At 36.6% G+C, this 19,079-nt stretch overlaps 1 protein-coding gene across 2 annotated transcripts in view; it reads right to left on the bottom strand.

The window, feature by feature from the left end:
• The window catches only part of DMXL1 (Dmx like 1), an 82,715-nt gene extending 63,859 nt beyond the window's left edge, over positions 1–18,856 (bottom strand). For both annotated transcript variants that reach the window (XM_019471756.1, XM_019471755.1), the window contains exons 1-8: positions 18,760–18,856; positions 11,831–11,908; positions 10,042–10,120; positions 9,304–9,436; positions 6,893–6,959; positions 3,775–3,950; positions 2,105–2,294; positions 351–519 (exon numbers count right to left, since the gene is read on the bottom strand). In XM_019471756.1, coding sequence (XP_019327301.1) covers positions 351–519; positions 2,105–2,294; positions 3,775–3,950; positions 6,893–6,937 — 580 coding nt within the window. In that variant the 5' untranslated portion in view covers positions 6,938–6,959; positions 9,304–9,436; positions 10,042–10,120; positions 11,831–11,908; positions 18,760–18,856. The remainder of the gene's footprint in view (positions 1–350; positions 520–2,104; positions 2,295–3,774; positions 3,951–6,892; positions 6,960–9,303; positions 9,437–10,041; positions 10,121–11,830; positions 11,909–18,759) is intronic.
• Between the last annotated feature and the right edge of the window lie 223 nt (positions 18,857–19,079).

Raw genomic sequence — 19,079 nt, 5'->3', positions numbered from 1 at the left:
CAGGCTGCCCAGGGAAGTGGTTGAGTCACCATCCCTGGAAGTATTTAAAAGACCTGTAGATGTGGCGCTTATGGACCTGGTTTAGTGGTGAACTTGGCAGTGCTAGGTTAATGGTTGGACTTGATCTTAAAAGGTCTTCTCCAACCTAAATGATTCTGTGATTCTATGAAATTTATTCAAATCATTTCATTACTATAGAAGGTTCTTCCATGCATTAAATGAAACCAACATGCTACTGATTTTGCATGATCATGTAAATACTGTAAAAATACATCTGAGCCAGTTAAGCTTACACAGACAACACAGACCTAACAGTTCACCCTGTAGCAAGGATTTACCACGCTTCTTACCTGTGGCTGGATTGATACTGGCAGCAATATGGAAGTGACAAAGTGCATTTGCATGAGGAGGGATGTTCCTGTGAACTTCGTGGGGATCTTGCTGATGTGGAGCATATCCAGTATGCGCTACAACAGTGCCCGACCTCCTCCTCCCTCGTCGGAAGTGCCTCAGGTTTAACTGCATGAAGAATAAGGTATCATTTTTAATTCCATTCAAAAAGAGAAAGCAGATTTCATCTGTAAGTGGTTTTCTAGATTCTAGTGAATGAAATTTTTCAGTTTAAAAGCTACTTTAAAGCATCAGTGGAGTTTCTCGCAAAAATTAACACTATCCAGGTTGTGGAGTAGAGAGTACTCCACAGTACTCTCTGTGCAGATTAGAGAGATACCAGTGCCTTCAGATTCATTTATGAAGGCCCATACAGTACCTTGACATAGTAACTGCTTCATATTTCAGTATGCAGACAATGTTCATACAGTTTTTATACTTAAACAAAAAATACTATTGTGTTTCATAAACATATACCATACTTACTCAAGATTCTGAACAAAAAAAAGCAGCAAATCTGAATAATCTCATTTCAGAGACCAAAAAACTGGATCAGTACTTCAGATCTGATTGGATCAGTACTTCCACTCCCGCCAAAAGAGCCCAATGAGTTTTAAGGTCTTCCCCCCTTTATGCAAATAGATGTTTCCAACGGAAGAATAATATTCAATTTTTAAGACTGACTATGCCAGTATTAAAAAGTCTCACTCCACATACTGCACAGTTCAAGGCCATTGTGCTGTAGATATCTATATAGCCACCAAAAGGTACAAGAAGGTACACAATTTGTATTAAGGATGGTATTACACTCTTGGCATTCCTTTTCACTTGCTATCCTTTGCATCTTACCACAGCATGCCCATGTAAAATAGTTTCCTCCCATTTTTTATGTAATTGTTATTTCTGATCTCTAATGTTGCCTCTTATTTTTCAACGGAAACACAGAGCTGTCTCCAACTTCCCTTCCCCTCCCTCCTTTGAATATTTTTTCTTTGCTGTGTTATGCCTTTCAGCCTGTCATATTTTTCATTTGTGCCACATGTGCTAAGAAAGCACCATGATCGTGCTAAATACATCACTCCATTAAGATAAGAGCACAACATCCACATACTCGCTACACAGCTTTGTAGGAGACCGCTTCACCTTCCCCCAGCTCCCCACTGGTCAGAAAACACTATCCAGCAAGGATCATTTGCCTTAGAGATACAGCTTATGAGCAGTCTGCTCTACTTGAGGACTACAGCAGAAAGGCAACAAAGGCTATCTTTCTTCCCTCTATATTATCACTGTTTTTCCAGTTGCAGAAGCCAGAGAACATTCCCCAACTTCAGATGTAATAAGTGAGCCCCTACCATACATTTTACAGCAGCATCATTAGTGGGTTTCACATAACCTATATACAGTATGTGCTCCATACTGTTCCTAGCCTTTTGAACTAGATACTGCAAAGCACTTTGCTTCAGTCACAAAAGCAAAGTAGACAGTAGTGACATAATGACAGTGTGTCTTCTAATGTGACAGCTTAGTAGGACAGCTGTCACTTTAAATCTTCCTTAGGAAGGCCAAGACAAATTCACTCTTTTATAACATTTTATGCACATCTATGGTATAAAGCATTTCAGCTTATGATATATGTTCGAGTTACTAATTACAATCCTGTCTAAAATTACATGTGTACATGTGTTTATTCTCACTGTTCAATTTCACTTCTTACCTCTAGAGCATTTTGCACTTTTTCCTTACTTGAAGTATTTCTCTTGAAGTTATTTGTGAAGTTCACTGCTTCACTCCAGTTGTTGTATCCTCCACCATACAACAGACTGTCATTGGGTAACAAAGTCTCTGCCCAGAGACGACAAACATTATCCTTACAGCAAGTCAGGAGTACATTGCAGACAGCACCACTAATGAAAGAAAATTTAAGGTATGAAGAAGCTGCTTACTATCACATAGCATCAAAATAAAGTAACACTACCAAACAGTTTTCCATTATCAGTTACCAAGTAACTTAAAGATACTAAGGAAAGAAAAACTCAACAATACATTCTTAGGAAAACAAATGATGTATGAAAGGCTTTCATATCTATTCAAGTATCTGAATAAAAACTACCTCAAACTTCATTACACAACTGTGCAACACCAAATCATGGATTTCAATTTACAGAATTAGTCATAGCTGGAATAGCAAAATTTATGTTTTTCTTTCTAAAATCCTTCACATAAAAAGCTAATCATATTCTGGATACCTATTCTCAATTCCCCAGATCTTACTGCTATATAGCACTTACAAAATTATATATCCAAAACAAAGAAACCAAGGTAATACCAGGAACACAACAGCAAATTTAAAACTACAAACTTTTCTGAATTACTATTTTTCCAAATGCAATTTGTGTTACGTACATATTCAAAAAAATCCTATTAACCTAAACCAGGCACTGAAAAAAACTATGCAGATCATCAGGTTTCCAGTTCATGTAAGTTCACAATTTAGTTTTAGCTAAGACTCAAAAACTATATGGATCATCTGACTGGACTGTGCAGCATCAAACTCCCTTAGGCATCATGGAGTAGGTGGATTTTCAAAACCGATTTAAGGACTACAGTAATGGCTTTATGAAGAGTCTTCTACTTAAAGATTGGTATACAAGACAACAAACTTGCTCAAACACACAAACGTATGCAGAATTCATATGGCTACTATTTGGAATAATATGGGAAAAAAATGGTTGCAGGGCACAAAATTGCTAATGCTACTTCAGTTTGAGATTGCAGTTACTGGTGAAAACTAGGGACAGGTCATTTAAGAATCATCAGAACACACACCAAAAAAAAAATCAAACTCAAAATGCCAATTCCAAATGATAATTTTAATTCAATTTCCAGATATTGTTTCTGACAGAGGTCTAGTTTTGTACTAGGTAGAGAAATAAACTAAAAGACAGAAATATTTGAATGTTTGAGAAAGATGACAAAGTGACAGGACTTTTGAATTGCTCCGATTTCATCAGGACAGAAAGAAAGGAGCAAGCTGGGATCAATTGCATGAATGGTCATTTAAGACAGTGCAATCAAAAAGATGCAAAGAGAGGTAATTTTGCAAGAGCTGATTTTATATTTAGTCCAATCTCTAAGCCAGTCTGTGGGACTCCTTTTCTGTCTTTCCAGTTCCTTCCCAGGTAAGAGGATGCTTACTATCCTCTCAAGAACTTCAGTGCAAAGGAATTATACAAACACACACAAACAATATACAAGGTGTGCAAACTCAATTATTAACTGAAGTAAACTCTACAACTTGTGTGACTGTTGACTGTACAGCTGGGAAGACTGTACAGATAGGGTTTTTTTGGTTTTCACAAACCTCAGGTTATTAGAACTACTGACCGTGGCATGAATTTACTGGTCTTCCTCCATGAAAATGCATTTACTGATCGAGGATGAGCCAAATAAACAAATGAAAAATCAACTTCTTTTGCTTGTTTTTCTGGACTTGCGCCAGGTGGTGCTACGGCTGATCGCCAACTGTCTGTATTGTACCATACTTTCACAAGACAATCATCCTGGGGAAAGAACAAAAACAGTAAATAAGACTATCTTGCATAAGAATACGATGCACTTCAAGTACTCCTGGGTTTTCATTTTTCTTTTAAGTAAAATACTTTTCTGATGGCAGAAATTCAGTTCAGTAAACAGGTCTTCAAAACCTGATCATAAAGAAAACATAGTAGCAGAGCTTCCTTTTAATCTCTCTCGCCATTACTAACTTGGATTTAATTTTGCTCCTTCTGATTAGCTGCCAGTTTTTAACCACAAAAATGCAAGCTGTACTGGCTTGAGCTGGTATTCAAATGTTAATATAACTTATTGTACTTTGACAGAAAACCCCCAAAACCTACACACACAAATTTAAATGCTAGGAATACAAACAAAGGTCAAAGATGACATCTCAAAAATCAAGCTCAGTACTGCTCAGCCTGCTTTTCTTAGACACACACATACATAAATTGAAAAAATCATGTTCCTAGTGTCCTTATGCCTTTAAGGACCAGATAAATTAATCTGGATCTAGATTCACAAGCTGTTGATTAACCATTAAATATGAGTGGTACTGAAATATTTTATTAACCTGGGTATGCTCAACATGACCCTATTGGGGGGAGGTTGTTTTGCTGACCAGCATCTTCTCTCATAAAAGATTAAACAAAGAAAGAAGACACAGAAACAAAGACGCATTTTAAAGATTCTGCAGGCAGGTAATTAACTTAGTCATTTATGGTAAAAAAAAAATCATTATTAATTTTCCTACTTAGTAATTTTTCCTACTTATTCAGTAATTGTGCTTTGCATGAGTTTAAAATATAAGGTAACACCAACAGGCCATAAGACATTCCAGTCAAAAACTCTGCAAGGATATTACCCTTATAGAAGCTATTTGCAGATTAATTTATTTTTCCACAATTCAATCACATACTATAAAATTAGAATCCATTAAAACTTGACTTTTAAAATAAATATTAACTCCTACGCATTGAAAAAAATATATAGAGTAATACATATAGTATATATTGCCAACAATTACAAAACACTTTTTTTTTTATAAAACATGTACTCGAATAATTTTATAAGTAATAGTTACCCTAACTATAACTGGAATAACTCTCCTTTCAGCCAGTAAATGGCTAAAGACATCACAGAACATATGGCAAGCAATATGACATCCCAGATAAGCAAAACAGGAATGGAGCATGAGAACTTGTTGCTTTGTTATTATACGGAGTATTGTTTTTCATCAAGAAAGTCTAGTATTTCACTTCATGTGTTGGAAACTAGTCAATTGGTATATAGTTTATCTAGAAAAAGTAATCTAGATTATTTTACAGATTTGTTACATCTTTGTCTCTTCCTTAAAGATAGCAAATACCTTAAAAGTTACTCTTTAAGCAAGCGTAACGATCTGACATGGCAAGCTTTAGAGGAAAAACCAAACACCTACAACTAAGCAAAATATGTGTTACTCATCTGTTCTTGATGCATACAACTGAATCACGAAAATATGCATGACAACTACCTTTTAAAAGCAAGATCTGCAGACTGAACCATCCTTGAATCTTTGTGCTTCGAGCATGTACTAAGAAACATTATGATCTAAACAGCAACAGCGGAATTCCACATACTACTACTAAATCAAACTCTGTTCTAACCAATCTTTATGTGTACATACTAATTCTTCATTCATGCTTCCGAGACAGACTAGACCAAACTGCACAACTGTCTTTCATTCTTAAGTCTGAAACTCATTCTGTCAGGTTAATACTGCTCTGGATTCTGTGACACTTAAACCAGGTTTTCACTAATCCCAGCAATCGCATTGTCCCAATTAACCTCACATACCAGCATTTTGTTTCCTTTTTAATAATTCTGCAGTCTCTGCTAGGTTCTTTAGTTGGTAGCACAAACTTGATGCCCACCTGCATCTGTTAATCTGTGTTAAAACTGCTTATACTGTTAAGTTTTCTGTTTCTTTTTAAAAAACAGTAATCTGAAAACATTTATTTTTCCCCCTAACTATCTACTTTGATAATCCCATAAATTCTCACAAGATGCATCTGGACATTCTTACCAGAACTTTTTGACCAATGTCAATGTCATTCTCCCCTCAAATAAAGGCAACAGTAGTATTTGCAGAAAACAATTACTCATTTCACATCCCTTAACAAATAATATAAATTCTCGCATGGATTTGTCACACTTTTTCACTGGATCCTCTACTTTATCTTGATTTTTTCTGCTTTGACTTGTTAGGATATTATTCTCTTACAAAACCTGAACAGCAAGTTTTGTAGTATAAATAAAAGATTAGTTAGTGTTTCAGGAAGTGAAAAGATATGACAGTGACATTTTGCTTTAACTTCTTTGCTTATTTTGCCAAAGGGTTTTATTGCTTTTGCTGATAAACCACTCAATGTTGAGCACACAGAACTGATCTGTAAGATTGGCCACAAACACTGACAATTATGTGTGAATATACCTGTGGAGGGGAATGTGAATTCTCTTCTAGGTATACAAACACATTGACCCAGAAAGATATTAAAGAGCTATTTTTGATTAATGGTGTCACGATAATAGTGAAATACTGAATATATTTCCTTACTAGAAGGATATTCAGCGGTTAGCTCATCCACAGATCTCCCCCATTCCCTGAAACTCTTCTCTTTCTGATGTCTTATTATTTGGTACTGATTAAAAATGAGTATTTTAAAAGAGTAAGCAGTGAATATTTGTTGGGTTCTCCCCCCCAAACTACCTTTCTCCCAAATTCTTATTTACAAAAATGTAAAAATGCAGAGAGGGATTACTGGAAATACTATGCAAAAAAAGATTAAAAAAAAATTTTCATTAAAAAGCCTTTTTTTAAAAAAAAAAGTATGGTTTGTATTGTTTGTTTGCTTGCTTTAATAACTTATTTGAATTACTACAAAACAAATGAGAAAAAAATGCTTACCTTTCCAGCAGTAGCAAAAAACTCCCCGTCTGGCGAGAATTTCATTAAACAAACTTGAGAAGCAGTTCTATGAAATAAAGACAATTAAAAACAGAAAATAAGTTTTAAGAACTTTTTCAGAACTCTAAATAGTTTTTTCCTCTTGAATTCATAAAAGTTATGTAATTCTTATATGCAAGTGTCCATTGTATTGTGTGAAACAATTTAAGCTTTAACAAAGTCCAGACGGGACTAGGAGGTAAACCTGTGTGCAATGCATGGTTGTGGTCACACAGGAAAAATAGAAAACCAAAAAGTTGTAGCTGAGGATGCTACAATATCCAATATTCCAAAATATCATGAGGAAAAACAGCTGCTAACAGATTAAACTCTATGCAGATATACTCTACTTCCACTTCACAATCATTTGGTTTCCAAATTGACTTCTGCTGTACCATACTATCTTCCAACTTTTCTGAAAGACAACTCCATTTTTCATACTTTCTACAGTTGTAACTCAAGAAAACAAAAAGTCGTAAAAAGAATACCGTAGTTAAGAAGTATCTGAAAGTAGTTTTTATATTAATGGTCACATTGGTAAAAGATGCCACACCAAAATAATCTAAACCTAAGTATGTGGTTCATTTTTGCTGTGTTTTACTTTCATTGGAAATACTAATAAATGAGCTTCTTTTACAGGTTTTGAAGTACTAAGCTATTGCCTAAGTAACAGGCTTATTAATGGCAACACGAACACACAAGAATTTAATTGTGCAGAACAAGTACAGTGTACATTTTCATCTTGAATTTATCAGACGTATAACAAGTTGTAAGGCCTAACTTTCAAGAAGCATTAAGTTAGCCATCAGGACAACAAAAGGATGATGCATTTACTGTGTGCAGTAACAAGAGCAAGCCAATTAAAAAAGCTGTGCATCAAAAGAAAGTCAGTTTCCACCTAGGTTTAAGCAACATTCTCCTAGTAGAGCCAATATGAAGACATATGGGAACGCCTCCTTCGGACATTAAAAATTATTCTGGCAAAGGGTAGCACTGCAAAATCACTGTCTTGCAAACACCTCCTTAAGAAAAACCTATTCTAAATCTAACTGAAGTACAAATGCCAGAAGACATACAGGCATAAAAGATGAACTGCAAAGCAAGTTCTGTTGACCCTTTCCAGGACCTACCAGTTCAAAGCACACAACACTCAGTGCACTCTCCTCCACAAAAGAGTTTAAAAGAGGGAAACAAGTGGAGAGCTATGAAGACTTCTGTAAGGTTTAAGATACAAATGCAAAACACACTATTGAAGGGACAGAGGAAAAGCAGTATCGGTATGATCTTGACTACTGTTACCACAACCCCAGATTCTAAAACCATACCCATGGCGTTCTATCTACAGGCTGACTCCTCCTCTTACTAGGCTGAGAGATGAGGGTCCAAAGGCATCTCAGTAAATTAAGTCTTCAACTTCTTTTATTTAGAAAGTCCATCATATTCAAAGGAAAATTTTTCAGTTGTCATTTGGATGATCTTGGGATTTTAAACATCTCCGTGATAAAAGTTAGAGAGTACACAGAAAAAGGAACAACTAAAGAATTAAAAAAAAAGATTTTTTCAGGTACATCCAGGAAGTTAGCCAACTAATGCTAAGTGCTTCATAAAGAATAATTTAAGGTGGGTGTCTCCAGCCAGCCACTTCAGGAGACTTCTTTAAGGGACTTCCATATGGTACACTGGTCCCAAGTGAACAGTGCACCTGATGTATTAGAAAAGTCTTTCTATGGCAGGAAGGACCGTGATTTAAATTGTGTTACAAACTGAACTACTAAACTAAAACTCTTCTGAATGTACCAATACACAGAAACAAAGATTAAAATGATTAATCAACATGAATACAAGAGCAGCATTCAGAGATGCAGTAAAACAGAATGCATCCATCTTTGCATGACTGTCCCAAATATCCAGAACAAACACAGAAAAAGTAAAAGGTGTGTGAAAGGGGGGAGATGTGAGAGAAGGAAAGAAAGGTGCAGTACATTGGACATAGAAGGAAGTTTATTTTAATCAGTCCTGCAAGCACAATTAGTTTCCAAATACGCAGCTTTCACCTTACTTCTTGTACAAGGAACAAAGTCTACTGGTCCAGTCTCAACAGCAGTGTTCCCTCAGTATTTCACTCGTGTTCAATATAATTGAAAAACTGCCTAAGAACATAAACTACCCCCAAAACAATTACAACTGATCTTGCAGGAAGAAAGAAATGTCACATATTCAAGGGAAATATGATTCAAATTTATCACGTATCAACCATATTTATCAAATAACAGTATAGAATAGGATTTTACTAAACTACACTAAGTATTTAATCTGAAAGGTATGAATCAGCAAGGAAAAAGGAATTGCTTGTTTTTAAACGAGTTTCTTACTTGCATTGCCAGATACACCTCCATTCTCCAAGTCCAACATCTGTTCTTTCAGTATTGTCACTGACAGAAGGGTTTTCCAAAAGAACATTGGACCAAAGCTGAAGACAACTGGAACCAGTCAAAAGGCGAGTACCTAAAGCAAATATTTATAACAATATAACTACAAAACAAGTAAAAATACAGACTTCTATAAAGAGAAAAAAAAAACCTTTTGCAAAGCTGAAACTGCAGAACAAAATATGCCAGATACTGTCTTAACACCTTTTCTATAGCAAAGTTACTATAATAGCAGCGTGCCTTTTACATGTCCCCCTACATGGATATAGATTGGGTCAATCTTGCAAGAAGATACTCTCACATATTATAAGACATTTTGATTTGAGTATCTACAGTTTAAATAGTGAAAATTAATCCAATTTTCAAAGTAGCTGTTCTCTAAAAGAAACACATAGAGCTACTGTAGACACCCCTCTTTCACAACAAATACTTACCCTTTAAGCCATGTTTTTAAACATTAGATACTGATGAGATTAGGATAATCAAGACCATACAGATGCGCCTAATATTTCGGCTCTCCTATGACAAGTGACAAAAGGTAGATTTCACTCCACTTTGGTGTTCTCTATCATGCTAGGACAAAACAAAAATCTTTTCCTTGTCCTCAAAGAATGGTGAAATTTAAACAAAAAATTAGCTGTGGTATCAAATCGTTAGGTGTTTCTTTCATTTTATTCTTACCTGTGGGATCCCACGTTAGATTATGTGCTATGGCTTCCAGTAATATTTGAGCATTCTTCTGCCACTGATAATGTAACGTCTGAAATTTTAAGTATTCACAAATGTTAGCATTAAAACTCTTCCTTCCCCTCTTATAATAAATATAGTACATCTTCACTGCACTCTCCAACTTCTATGAGGGATGTGTTTAAAAATAATTATTGCTTATCTAATAAAAATGGATTCATTATGATTTTTAAACAAAGTAGCTTTCCATTAATCTGACAGTACAAATAAAAGTTTCTAACTTATTTTAAAAACATAGCTTGAAAAAAATTCAGTACATAAAATCATCATCAGAATCTGAGATTTTTTTAAAGGGAAGTCTGGAACAGTTAATTATCTTCAGATGTTGCATCATTACTTCATTCACTGCAACAAGCTGAGGATTAAATTCACAAAATATTTATATGGTCTGTTTTCATAATAGGTTGCAAAGTTTTGATGCTTTGAATTATAAAAGAAACTGAAATAATTACTGGAAATAATATTAAGAGCCAACAGATTTTTTTCTTAATTCACAGACATTTTTTAAAGTAATCATCCCCACTCCAAAAATATCAAATGAATAGATGTGAAAATTAAAATATAACAAATAAATCTTCAGAAGTTTGGTAGAAAACAAGTAATTTCTTGTTACTTAGTAACTTACTAAGTAACTTCTTACTTAGTAAGAAGTACCTGCAGATAAGGATCTAAATGAAGTATTTCTGAAGCTGTTTTTTGGGGGGTTTTGGGGGTTTTGTTTTTTGTTTTTTGGTTTTTTTTGATCCTGAACATTCTGGTAAATGGAAGACAGAGAAAAATCTTACAACCTAAATATGCTGTCAATTATTGCATAGAATTATCAGAATATGTCTTCAATTATAAGTATTTGAAAGCAAATCATGGGTGGAGAGTGCTTCCTCTATTGCTTACACTTACTACACTAACTTCGAAGTTTCAAGGTAAGTATAGTGTTTATCGGTCTAGAAAAACATTCAGGATGGATTCAACAGCTACAATGACCAAAAAAAGAGAGCAGTACTTCTAAAAAGTTCATATGAGCAGAGGAAGTCACATTTTACCATTATTTTACTCCACTGCTTTCCAGTGGTATAAAGTATTTTTTTTTATATATATATATTTTCGACACCAGCTATTTAATTAATATACAAAATACCACTGGTTTACAAGTACACCAGGAACCGTATGACTGAGCTGGTTAGTATAATGAAGGGAATCCACTATACAGCCGTATAAACAATTTATTAATACAAATGGAGAGACCAAACCCCTGAAGAGGGAGACTGAAGCTCCTTGAGCAATTGCTGTCAAAGCCCTCATGTTGTCAAACTGACTTTAATTGGACTCTAATGCTTCTAATGATAAGAGTAATCCTCTCCATGTAAGAAGTCCGCTAATTCACTAAACCACTGTCACCAAAACTAAGCCATGCGATCAAGAGAATAAATATTGTTCTTATTCACCATTGTAACACTGAAGTATAAGCATTCAGTCAGATATTCTAAAAAAGCCATAGACTTTATATGAATCATTATAGTAAAACCTATTTCTTTTAAAACTATTTCAAATAACATGTCTCTGCCCTCCTCCTACCATTTTCACTTCCCAAGGACCATCTTATCTCTCAATTTTATTCTAGCATTAAAAGAAGACATCAAAGAAATCTTCAACTTTAAAGCAAATTAGAATAATGAGTCAGGCTTTATAACTGAGTAAATGAATTAAGGAGTGATGAATTACTTACATTATGATGACTTCTGCTCTGCTTCAAGAGGCTAACTGGCTCAAAGATACAAATCACATTTCCATAAGAAGCTGCAATCTAAAGCAATTTATATTTATACGTACATAATCACACACAGAACAAACAAGCTATAGAACAAACAAGAATAAAATGCCAATTGTTGATTCTACTTTTAACTCTCCTTGCAGATAAATCTGAAGCTCACATCCATATTCCCTTTCAATAACAGAAAAACAACATCTAGTAAAAATCATGAAGCAAGTGTTGACGATAATAAAAATACAATTCTTTATTTACACATTAGCCCTGACGAACTACTGAGAGTACAGGTGGACATGAGCATTTTTTTCTTTAAACCAGATCTATTATCAATATTCTTTCCACATTAAATTAGGTAAACACTCAAAGGAGTCTGCTAAGTTCACATTCTCAGAAATGGAACCAACATTGGTTCAGGGTACTTTTGTGGACTTCCCTGGCATGAGAACATGCTACATTATAAAAAGTTAATTCAGAAGACTCAAGCTATGCAAGCTAAACACCCAATGCAGAGAACTGCAAAACAGAAGAACTACTAAATGCTAACATAAAATACTTCAAAAAAAGTTGCAGTATGGTCAGCTTTAATTTGTATTTCAAAGTCTTATTCCATCAGTGGTATCAGCCACCCCAAACTTGCATTAAGACAAAAGTAAGAGTATTTTATTTCAAGATATCTATATAGAAGCAAGCTTAAAAGACTTGCTAAGAAGAGCCAAAACAAACCAAATGTACGTTAAAGACCTCAGGCAGAGAGCCTGAGAGAGCCATCACAAGGCAATGTTGCCCAAAACTACTCTGAAATACAGATTTACAAAAATGAAGGAGTTTGCGTAGGTCATGCATAATGGACATCCTATATTCTGAAGTGATACTTGACATTAAAAGGAGCACATCTACAGTTCTTATATGCTGTAATAGTCTATTTCCTATTTCTGTGAAATTCTGGCTCAGAAAGTATTCAGTTTTCTTTTAACAACATTAAAGAAAGTCAGAATCACCTTATAAATTACATTTTGATTTCAGTATCAGCCACAACAGCTTCAAGAAAAAAAAGCACTAAACTGTCATACCTAAGTTGTTAATGTTATTTACATATCTGTTAATTACAGATGTACATGATCTGTACAACTGTACAGACGTACAAACATACAGATCCATACAGATCCTAAAATTCATAGATCTGTAGCTTCAAGAGAAACCCTCTGCATTAAAAAGAACAGATAGGTAAATCAATTTCTATCACACTAACAACTTAAACATCAGCCTGACCCAAAAATGCCAAGAATAATTTTGTCACAGTTGCAAAATGCCTGAAGAAACTTTTTCCTTACATCTCAGGCTAATACTTGCCCTCTCTAATTCTCTACCTACCTCACTTACTCTTTTATTCTCGTAATTCCATTCCACACCCCAACAGCAAGAAGTTTATATAAACTCATATTGATTAGATTTTTCCTTTTTTCCAAGTGTGCACAGTTCTTCCATTTTTTATTGTTTAGTGGTTTTTTTAAGACAAAGTAATATTAGCATGCCAAAATGCTAAACAGTGTCCAGAGCAACTGCTACCCCCTGAAAGTTTCCACAGGCTTCCACAACGATACAGCCACTCAGACTAGTCCTCACTGAGCGGCATGCCACCAAAAAGAATAATGCAAATTCGTGTGTTGACTAATTTCCCAAACTACCACAATAACCACCCAGACATCAACCAAATGTCTATTGTAGTCCCAAGTCCTGTTATTAGAAATAAGAAGGCAGAGGAGCCTTACTGAGTTGTAAGAGAGAGGTTACAGTCATTCCTAATGATAGACAGTGGTACTGAGTGCACCCTCAGCAAGTCTGCAGATGACACTGAGATGAGTGACTCAGCTGATTTGCTAGAAGGAAGAGATGCCACGCAGAGGGACCTTGACAGGCTTGAGGAGTGGGCCCATGTAAACCTCATGAAGGCGAACCTCAACAAGGCGAAGTGCGAGGTCCTGCACCTTGGGCAATCCCCAGTAACAATATAGACTAGGGGAATGAATGGATTGAGAGCAGCCCTGCGGAGAAGGACTTGGGGGTACCGGTGGATGAAAAAATTGAACATGAGCTGCCAATGTGTGCTTGCAGCCCAGAAAGCCAGTCGCATCCCGGGCTGCATAAAAAGAAGGGTGGCCAGCAGGGCGAGGGAGGCAATTCTCCTGCTCTAGTGAGACCCTACCTAGAGTGTTACATCCAGCTCTGGTGTCCCCAGCACCAGAAAGACAGTTGGGGTTTTTCAGCCTGGAGAAGAGAAGGCTCTGGGGAGACCTTACTGCAGCCTTTCAATACTTAACGGGGACTTACAAGAAAGATGGAGAAAGACTTTTTACCAGGACCTGTAGTGATAGGACAAAGGGTAATGGTTTTAAACTAAAAGAGGGTAGATTTAGATTAGATATAAGGAAGAGATTTTTTACAATGAGGGTAGTGAAACACTGGCACAGGTTGCCCAGAGAGGTTGTAGATGCCCCATCCCTGGAAACATTCAAGGTCAGGTTGGACACGGCTTTGAGCAACACGACCTAGTGACAGATGTCCCTGCCCATGACAGGGCAGGAGGTTGAGCTAGATCATCTTTAAAGGTTCCTTCCAACGCAAACCATTCTATGACTATAATTCTTGCACCGCCCATGTAAGAATAAAGCATCAGTCCTTGGGGCAATCTTTGTCCACCCTCACCACTTTGTCCAAAGTAGGAATATAACTGGCAGCATCAGGTTCTCATTTTATAAAGTTTTAGTGTAAACCAAATAGTTTCTTGACACACTTATGTTTTTCTCCACCAGGCCTCCATACTGTGTAGAAGCCCTCAGCATTTTTCTCATTCATCAAAAGCTCCGTAACTCGTACTGAGTTACATTATCACTCACCACCAAACAGCAGAAAATAAAACAATCACAGTTCCTTTGAAAAGAACTCACAGACTGCCTACTAAAAAACAAACACAAAAACCCCATCCTAGTATAGTTTATGAAATTATAAACCCTGGATTCAAAACTGAGCTATCATACTCAAAATAATTAGTAATTCTACTTATAAAAAAAGGTCTTATTTAAAAATGTCTTATTTAACAAACTTACTGGTTTTACTTACCAATTTTCAACCTATTAGCACGTAAACTAAATGAAATTTTTAATCAGTACCTACATTTTTCTTTGACATCAGTAAAATAGTTTGTTCCATAAAGAAAACACTTCATATACATTGTAACACTGCAGTCACTAGGCGTGACACAAACAACTTCAGATTATTTGAAATGTTTAACTGAAGTTAGGACCATCTTCTTGTACCCTGTTAGGTATTTGTACAAGCCAAACCACAAAAACAATTAAAGTTTTGTCAGGTTTTCATTAAAAGTTTTGGCTTTAATTCTTATGTTCACTAGAGGAAATGGAAAGAGGCTTGTAGCTTACATTGTGTGGGAGAAGATCAAGTACTGTACCCACTTACAAATAAATTGTTGATTACCAAGTTGCCTACAACCAGAAGCAAGAGACTGGATTCAGTGGCCTAAGATTAAATTGCCCTGTTTGTGAAACTAGTCCTTGCAAATCCATGGGAGACTTTTTAAAAAAGTTTGTATACATACGCATACAAACACATGTAAATATAAACGTATACATACATGCTTTCTTGGGATGATTGAAAATTCTCATCCATTTTTTTCCCCTCATCTCATTCGTGAAGACAGAGAATAAGTTTATCTCCAAAACTAGACTAGGAAGAGAAAAGATGGTGCCATGTTCCCCCTACCCTTCAAAGACAAGGGAGAGGTGGGTCATACACAAAGTTCTAAGCTGTTGCAGCTTTAGAGTAGCTTCACAAGGCACCAGCTTTCCAACAAACTGGAATTAGATTTAGGGGGCAAGAATGGAGAAAAATTTCAACTCATTACTTTCATAACTAGAAAGTAACTCTTTTACAAACCAATTCTCCCTTTGGATGAATGACGGAGATCCTTCAAAGACAGTAAAGGTCAGCTATTATGGAGAAAATGCTTGATAGCAGTTCTCCGTAAAGTAAAAAATTAAAAAGGTACTATCCTGGTTTTGGCTGGGATAGAGTTCATTTCCTTCTTAGTAGCTGGTACAGTGTTGTGTTCTGGATTTAGCATTACAATAATGTTGATAACACACCGATGTTTTAGTTGTTGCTAGGTAATGCTTACACTAGTCAAAGACTTTCCAGCTTCCCATGCTCGACCGACTGAGAAGGCTGGGGGTGCACAAGAAGCTGGGAGGGGGCACAGCCAGGGCAGCTGACCCAAACTGGCCAAAGGGACATTCCATACCATGGGACGTCATGCTCAGTACCTAAACTGGGGAAAGCTGGCCGGGGGGGCTGCTGCTCGGGGACTGGCTGGGCATCAGTTGGTGGGGGGCAAGCAATTGCACTGTGCATCACTTGCTTTGCACATTCTTCTTATTATTACTATTATTATTATTAGTAGTATTTTATTTCAATTATTAAACAGTTTTTATCTCAACCCACGAGTTTTCTCACTTTTATTCTTTCAATTCTCTCCCCCATCCCACTGCGGAGGCAGGTGGAGGTGGGTGGGGAGTGAGCAAGCAGCCGTGTGGTGCTCAGTTGCTGACTGAGGTTAAACCACGACAGGTACATAACTTGTAAACTACAAATTTTAACTGGGTGCTTTCTAGAAAGGTTCAAAATTGCAGCCTAAATAAGCTGCATTGTTTGCTTTCTGCTTCTTCCTATAGATTTTAAACAACAAAGAATAATCTGGAGGTAAACTGAAGAGAAATCTGTGTGTCAATACTGATGAAGAAGCTCTAAGAAGAAATTCCATCCTTGCAACAGTGAACTGGAAATGTATTGATCAGTCCGGTCAATAAGTAGATTCCTAGCCATTCACTGCTTAGTATTTCAGCACTCTGCAAATACATCTAGTCTAATTGCTAACAGCAAACAATACCAACTTGCAGAATCAAAACGACCACATAGGTCTACTTAAGAAACGAAAAAATTCTAAAACTTAGCAAGCTTGATCGTTTGATATATTCATATGCATTAATTTAAAATTCAAGGACAGTTTTTCATTTAAATGCATACAGAACTACTATCATGCAGTCAAGATGACCTTGCAAATTTGCACAAAAATTTTGTAAGATTAACTGTGATATGTGATCTGCATGTGTATTTCACCATCTGTTAATATATGGCCAGTGAATTAAAAAAAAACTCTCTCGTTAACAGCAGCCAATGGAGAAACACATGCAGTCTTTATGGCTATGAAGTACCAGAGACAGAGGAGAACATTTCCTCATTTTCATTTATGTGCCTTCACTACCATTTCAAGAGTTCATCACTCAAATGTTAAAAAGCAGGAACAGAGAGTGGCTGAGGATCATCATCATAGACTTCACATGTAAACATGAACTGGTTTCCATGCAGGGGTCTTGTTTCTAGATGGACACCAAAATCTAACCAAAGCTCTCATCAACTCATAAGGCCTGTAGTGATGTGCAGAAGGCTCACATTATCTCCTCACTAGGTGTCTTGGTTTTGGCTGGGATAGAGTTAATTTTCTTCCTAGTAGCTGGTACAGTGCTGTGTTCTGGATTTAGCATGAGAATAATGTTGGTAACACACCAATGTTTTAGTTGTTGCTAAGCAGTGCTTACACTAGTCAAGGACTTTTTAGTTTTCCATGCTCTACCGACTGAGAAGGCTGCAGGTGCACAAGAAGCTGGGACGGGGCACAGCCAGGACAGCTGACCCAAACTGGCCAAAGGGATATTCCATACCATGTGATGTCATGCTCAGTATATGAACTGTGGGGAGCTGGGAAGGAAGAGTTGGGGGGAGTTGGCTGGGGGGCACTGATCACAGCTCGAGGACTGGCTGGGCGTCAGTCAGCAGATGGTGAGTGGTTGCATCACCTATTTTTCCTCGGTTTTGTTCCTCTCTTTCTCTCTCTTGTTGTTTTCCTTTTCATTACAATTTATTATTATTATTTTATTTCAATTATTAAACTGTTCTTATCTCAACCCACAAGTTTTCTTGCTTTTGGTCTTCTGATTCTTCCCCCCATCCCACTGGGTGGGGGGGAGGGTGAGCAAGAGGCTGTGTGGTGCTTGGTTGCCAACTGGGGTTAAGCCACGACACTAGGACAGGCTTAAAGAAAGCAACAAAGTAAAACAAGACGTCTTAGATGAGCCAACATGTACCCAGACACAGCTCCTACTGAGCTGGTGAATAGCTTAATCACACTGTGATATCCCAATGTATAGTTAACTGGTTATTTCTTTTTTACTGTGACAGAACAATTAAGAAAGACCTCTGTAAAAAGGACTTGAAACCTAATACTGTCTAAAATACAACATTTCTGATCCAGTTTACCTACATAAGAAAAAGAAAAGCTGAGAATTCAAGAAAGCAAAACCCTGTCCAAGAGCAATTTTAAGCCTTTTTCAATTGCTTGAAAAGGATGCCATTTTTCTGGATGACCTGAAAGTGATTTTTGTGGAAGCACTCATTTGCTACCAGCCACTAACATGTCAAAGCATGTCGATGACAAGCCCAGTAGTGTGAAGCCATAGTGAATAAACTACCTTTGCTTCCACCTTACTCATCTTTTAGACAAATTCTTGCTATCTCCTCTATGCAGCCCTGTGCGTACCTGTATCTTCCTGTGCAGCCCTACATATCTTCTACAATCTCACATCTATGGTTACTATTTCACATTCACTGTGCTGCTTACCACAAATAAAGACGTGAACCAATCAGCCATTTTACTATTCACTCTTCTGTATTTGCTTTAACTTGCAAGTATCCACACTATTGAGAAGGCGCTTAACATGACATTGCTAGAACATTATTAGAAACGCTGCTCTACGTACCTTCCCCTGTTGCACTGAACAGTCCACACATCCCACCTGAATGTTTCCATGTTTTGCTCCAGGGATTATCTGTAATCTTTCAAAGTCAGTCCCCAATACCACAATATCACATCCTGATGCATATGCCTAAAAAGAAAAAAGAAACAATAATTAAGTAAAGCTTTAGCTATTTACAGCATATCAGTGAAGTATGAAACAGCATAATACACATATCCTATCCTTGTAGAACATTACAGAGAGAAGTACAGAGGTATTTGCAGAGATCAGACAGATGTCTACGTTTTAAATCAAGCAACAGAAGTGGCAAGTTACTCTTCCTC

Source organism: Aptenodytes forsteri, unplaced genomic scaffold (assembly GCF_000699145.1).
Source record: "Aptenodytes forsteri isolate BGI_AS27 unplaced genomic scaffold, ASM69914v1 Scaffold98, whole genome shotgun sequence".
NCBI lineage: Eukaryota > Metazoa > Chordata > Aves > Sphenisciformes > Spheniscidae > Aptenodytes > Aptenodytes forsteri.
This window is presented reverse-complemented; position numbering and strand designations above follow the sequence as displayed.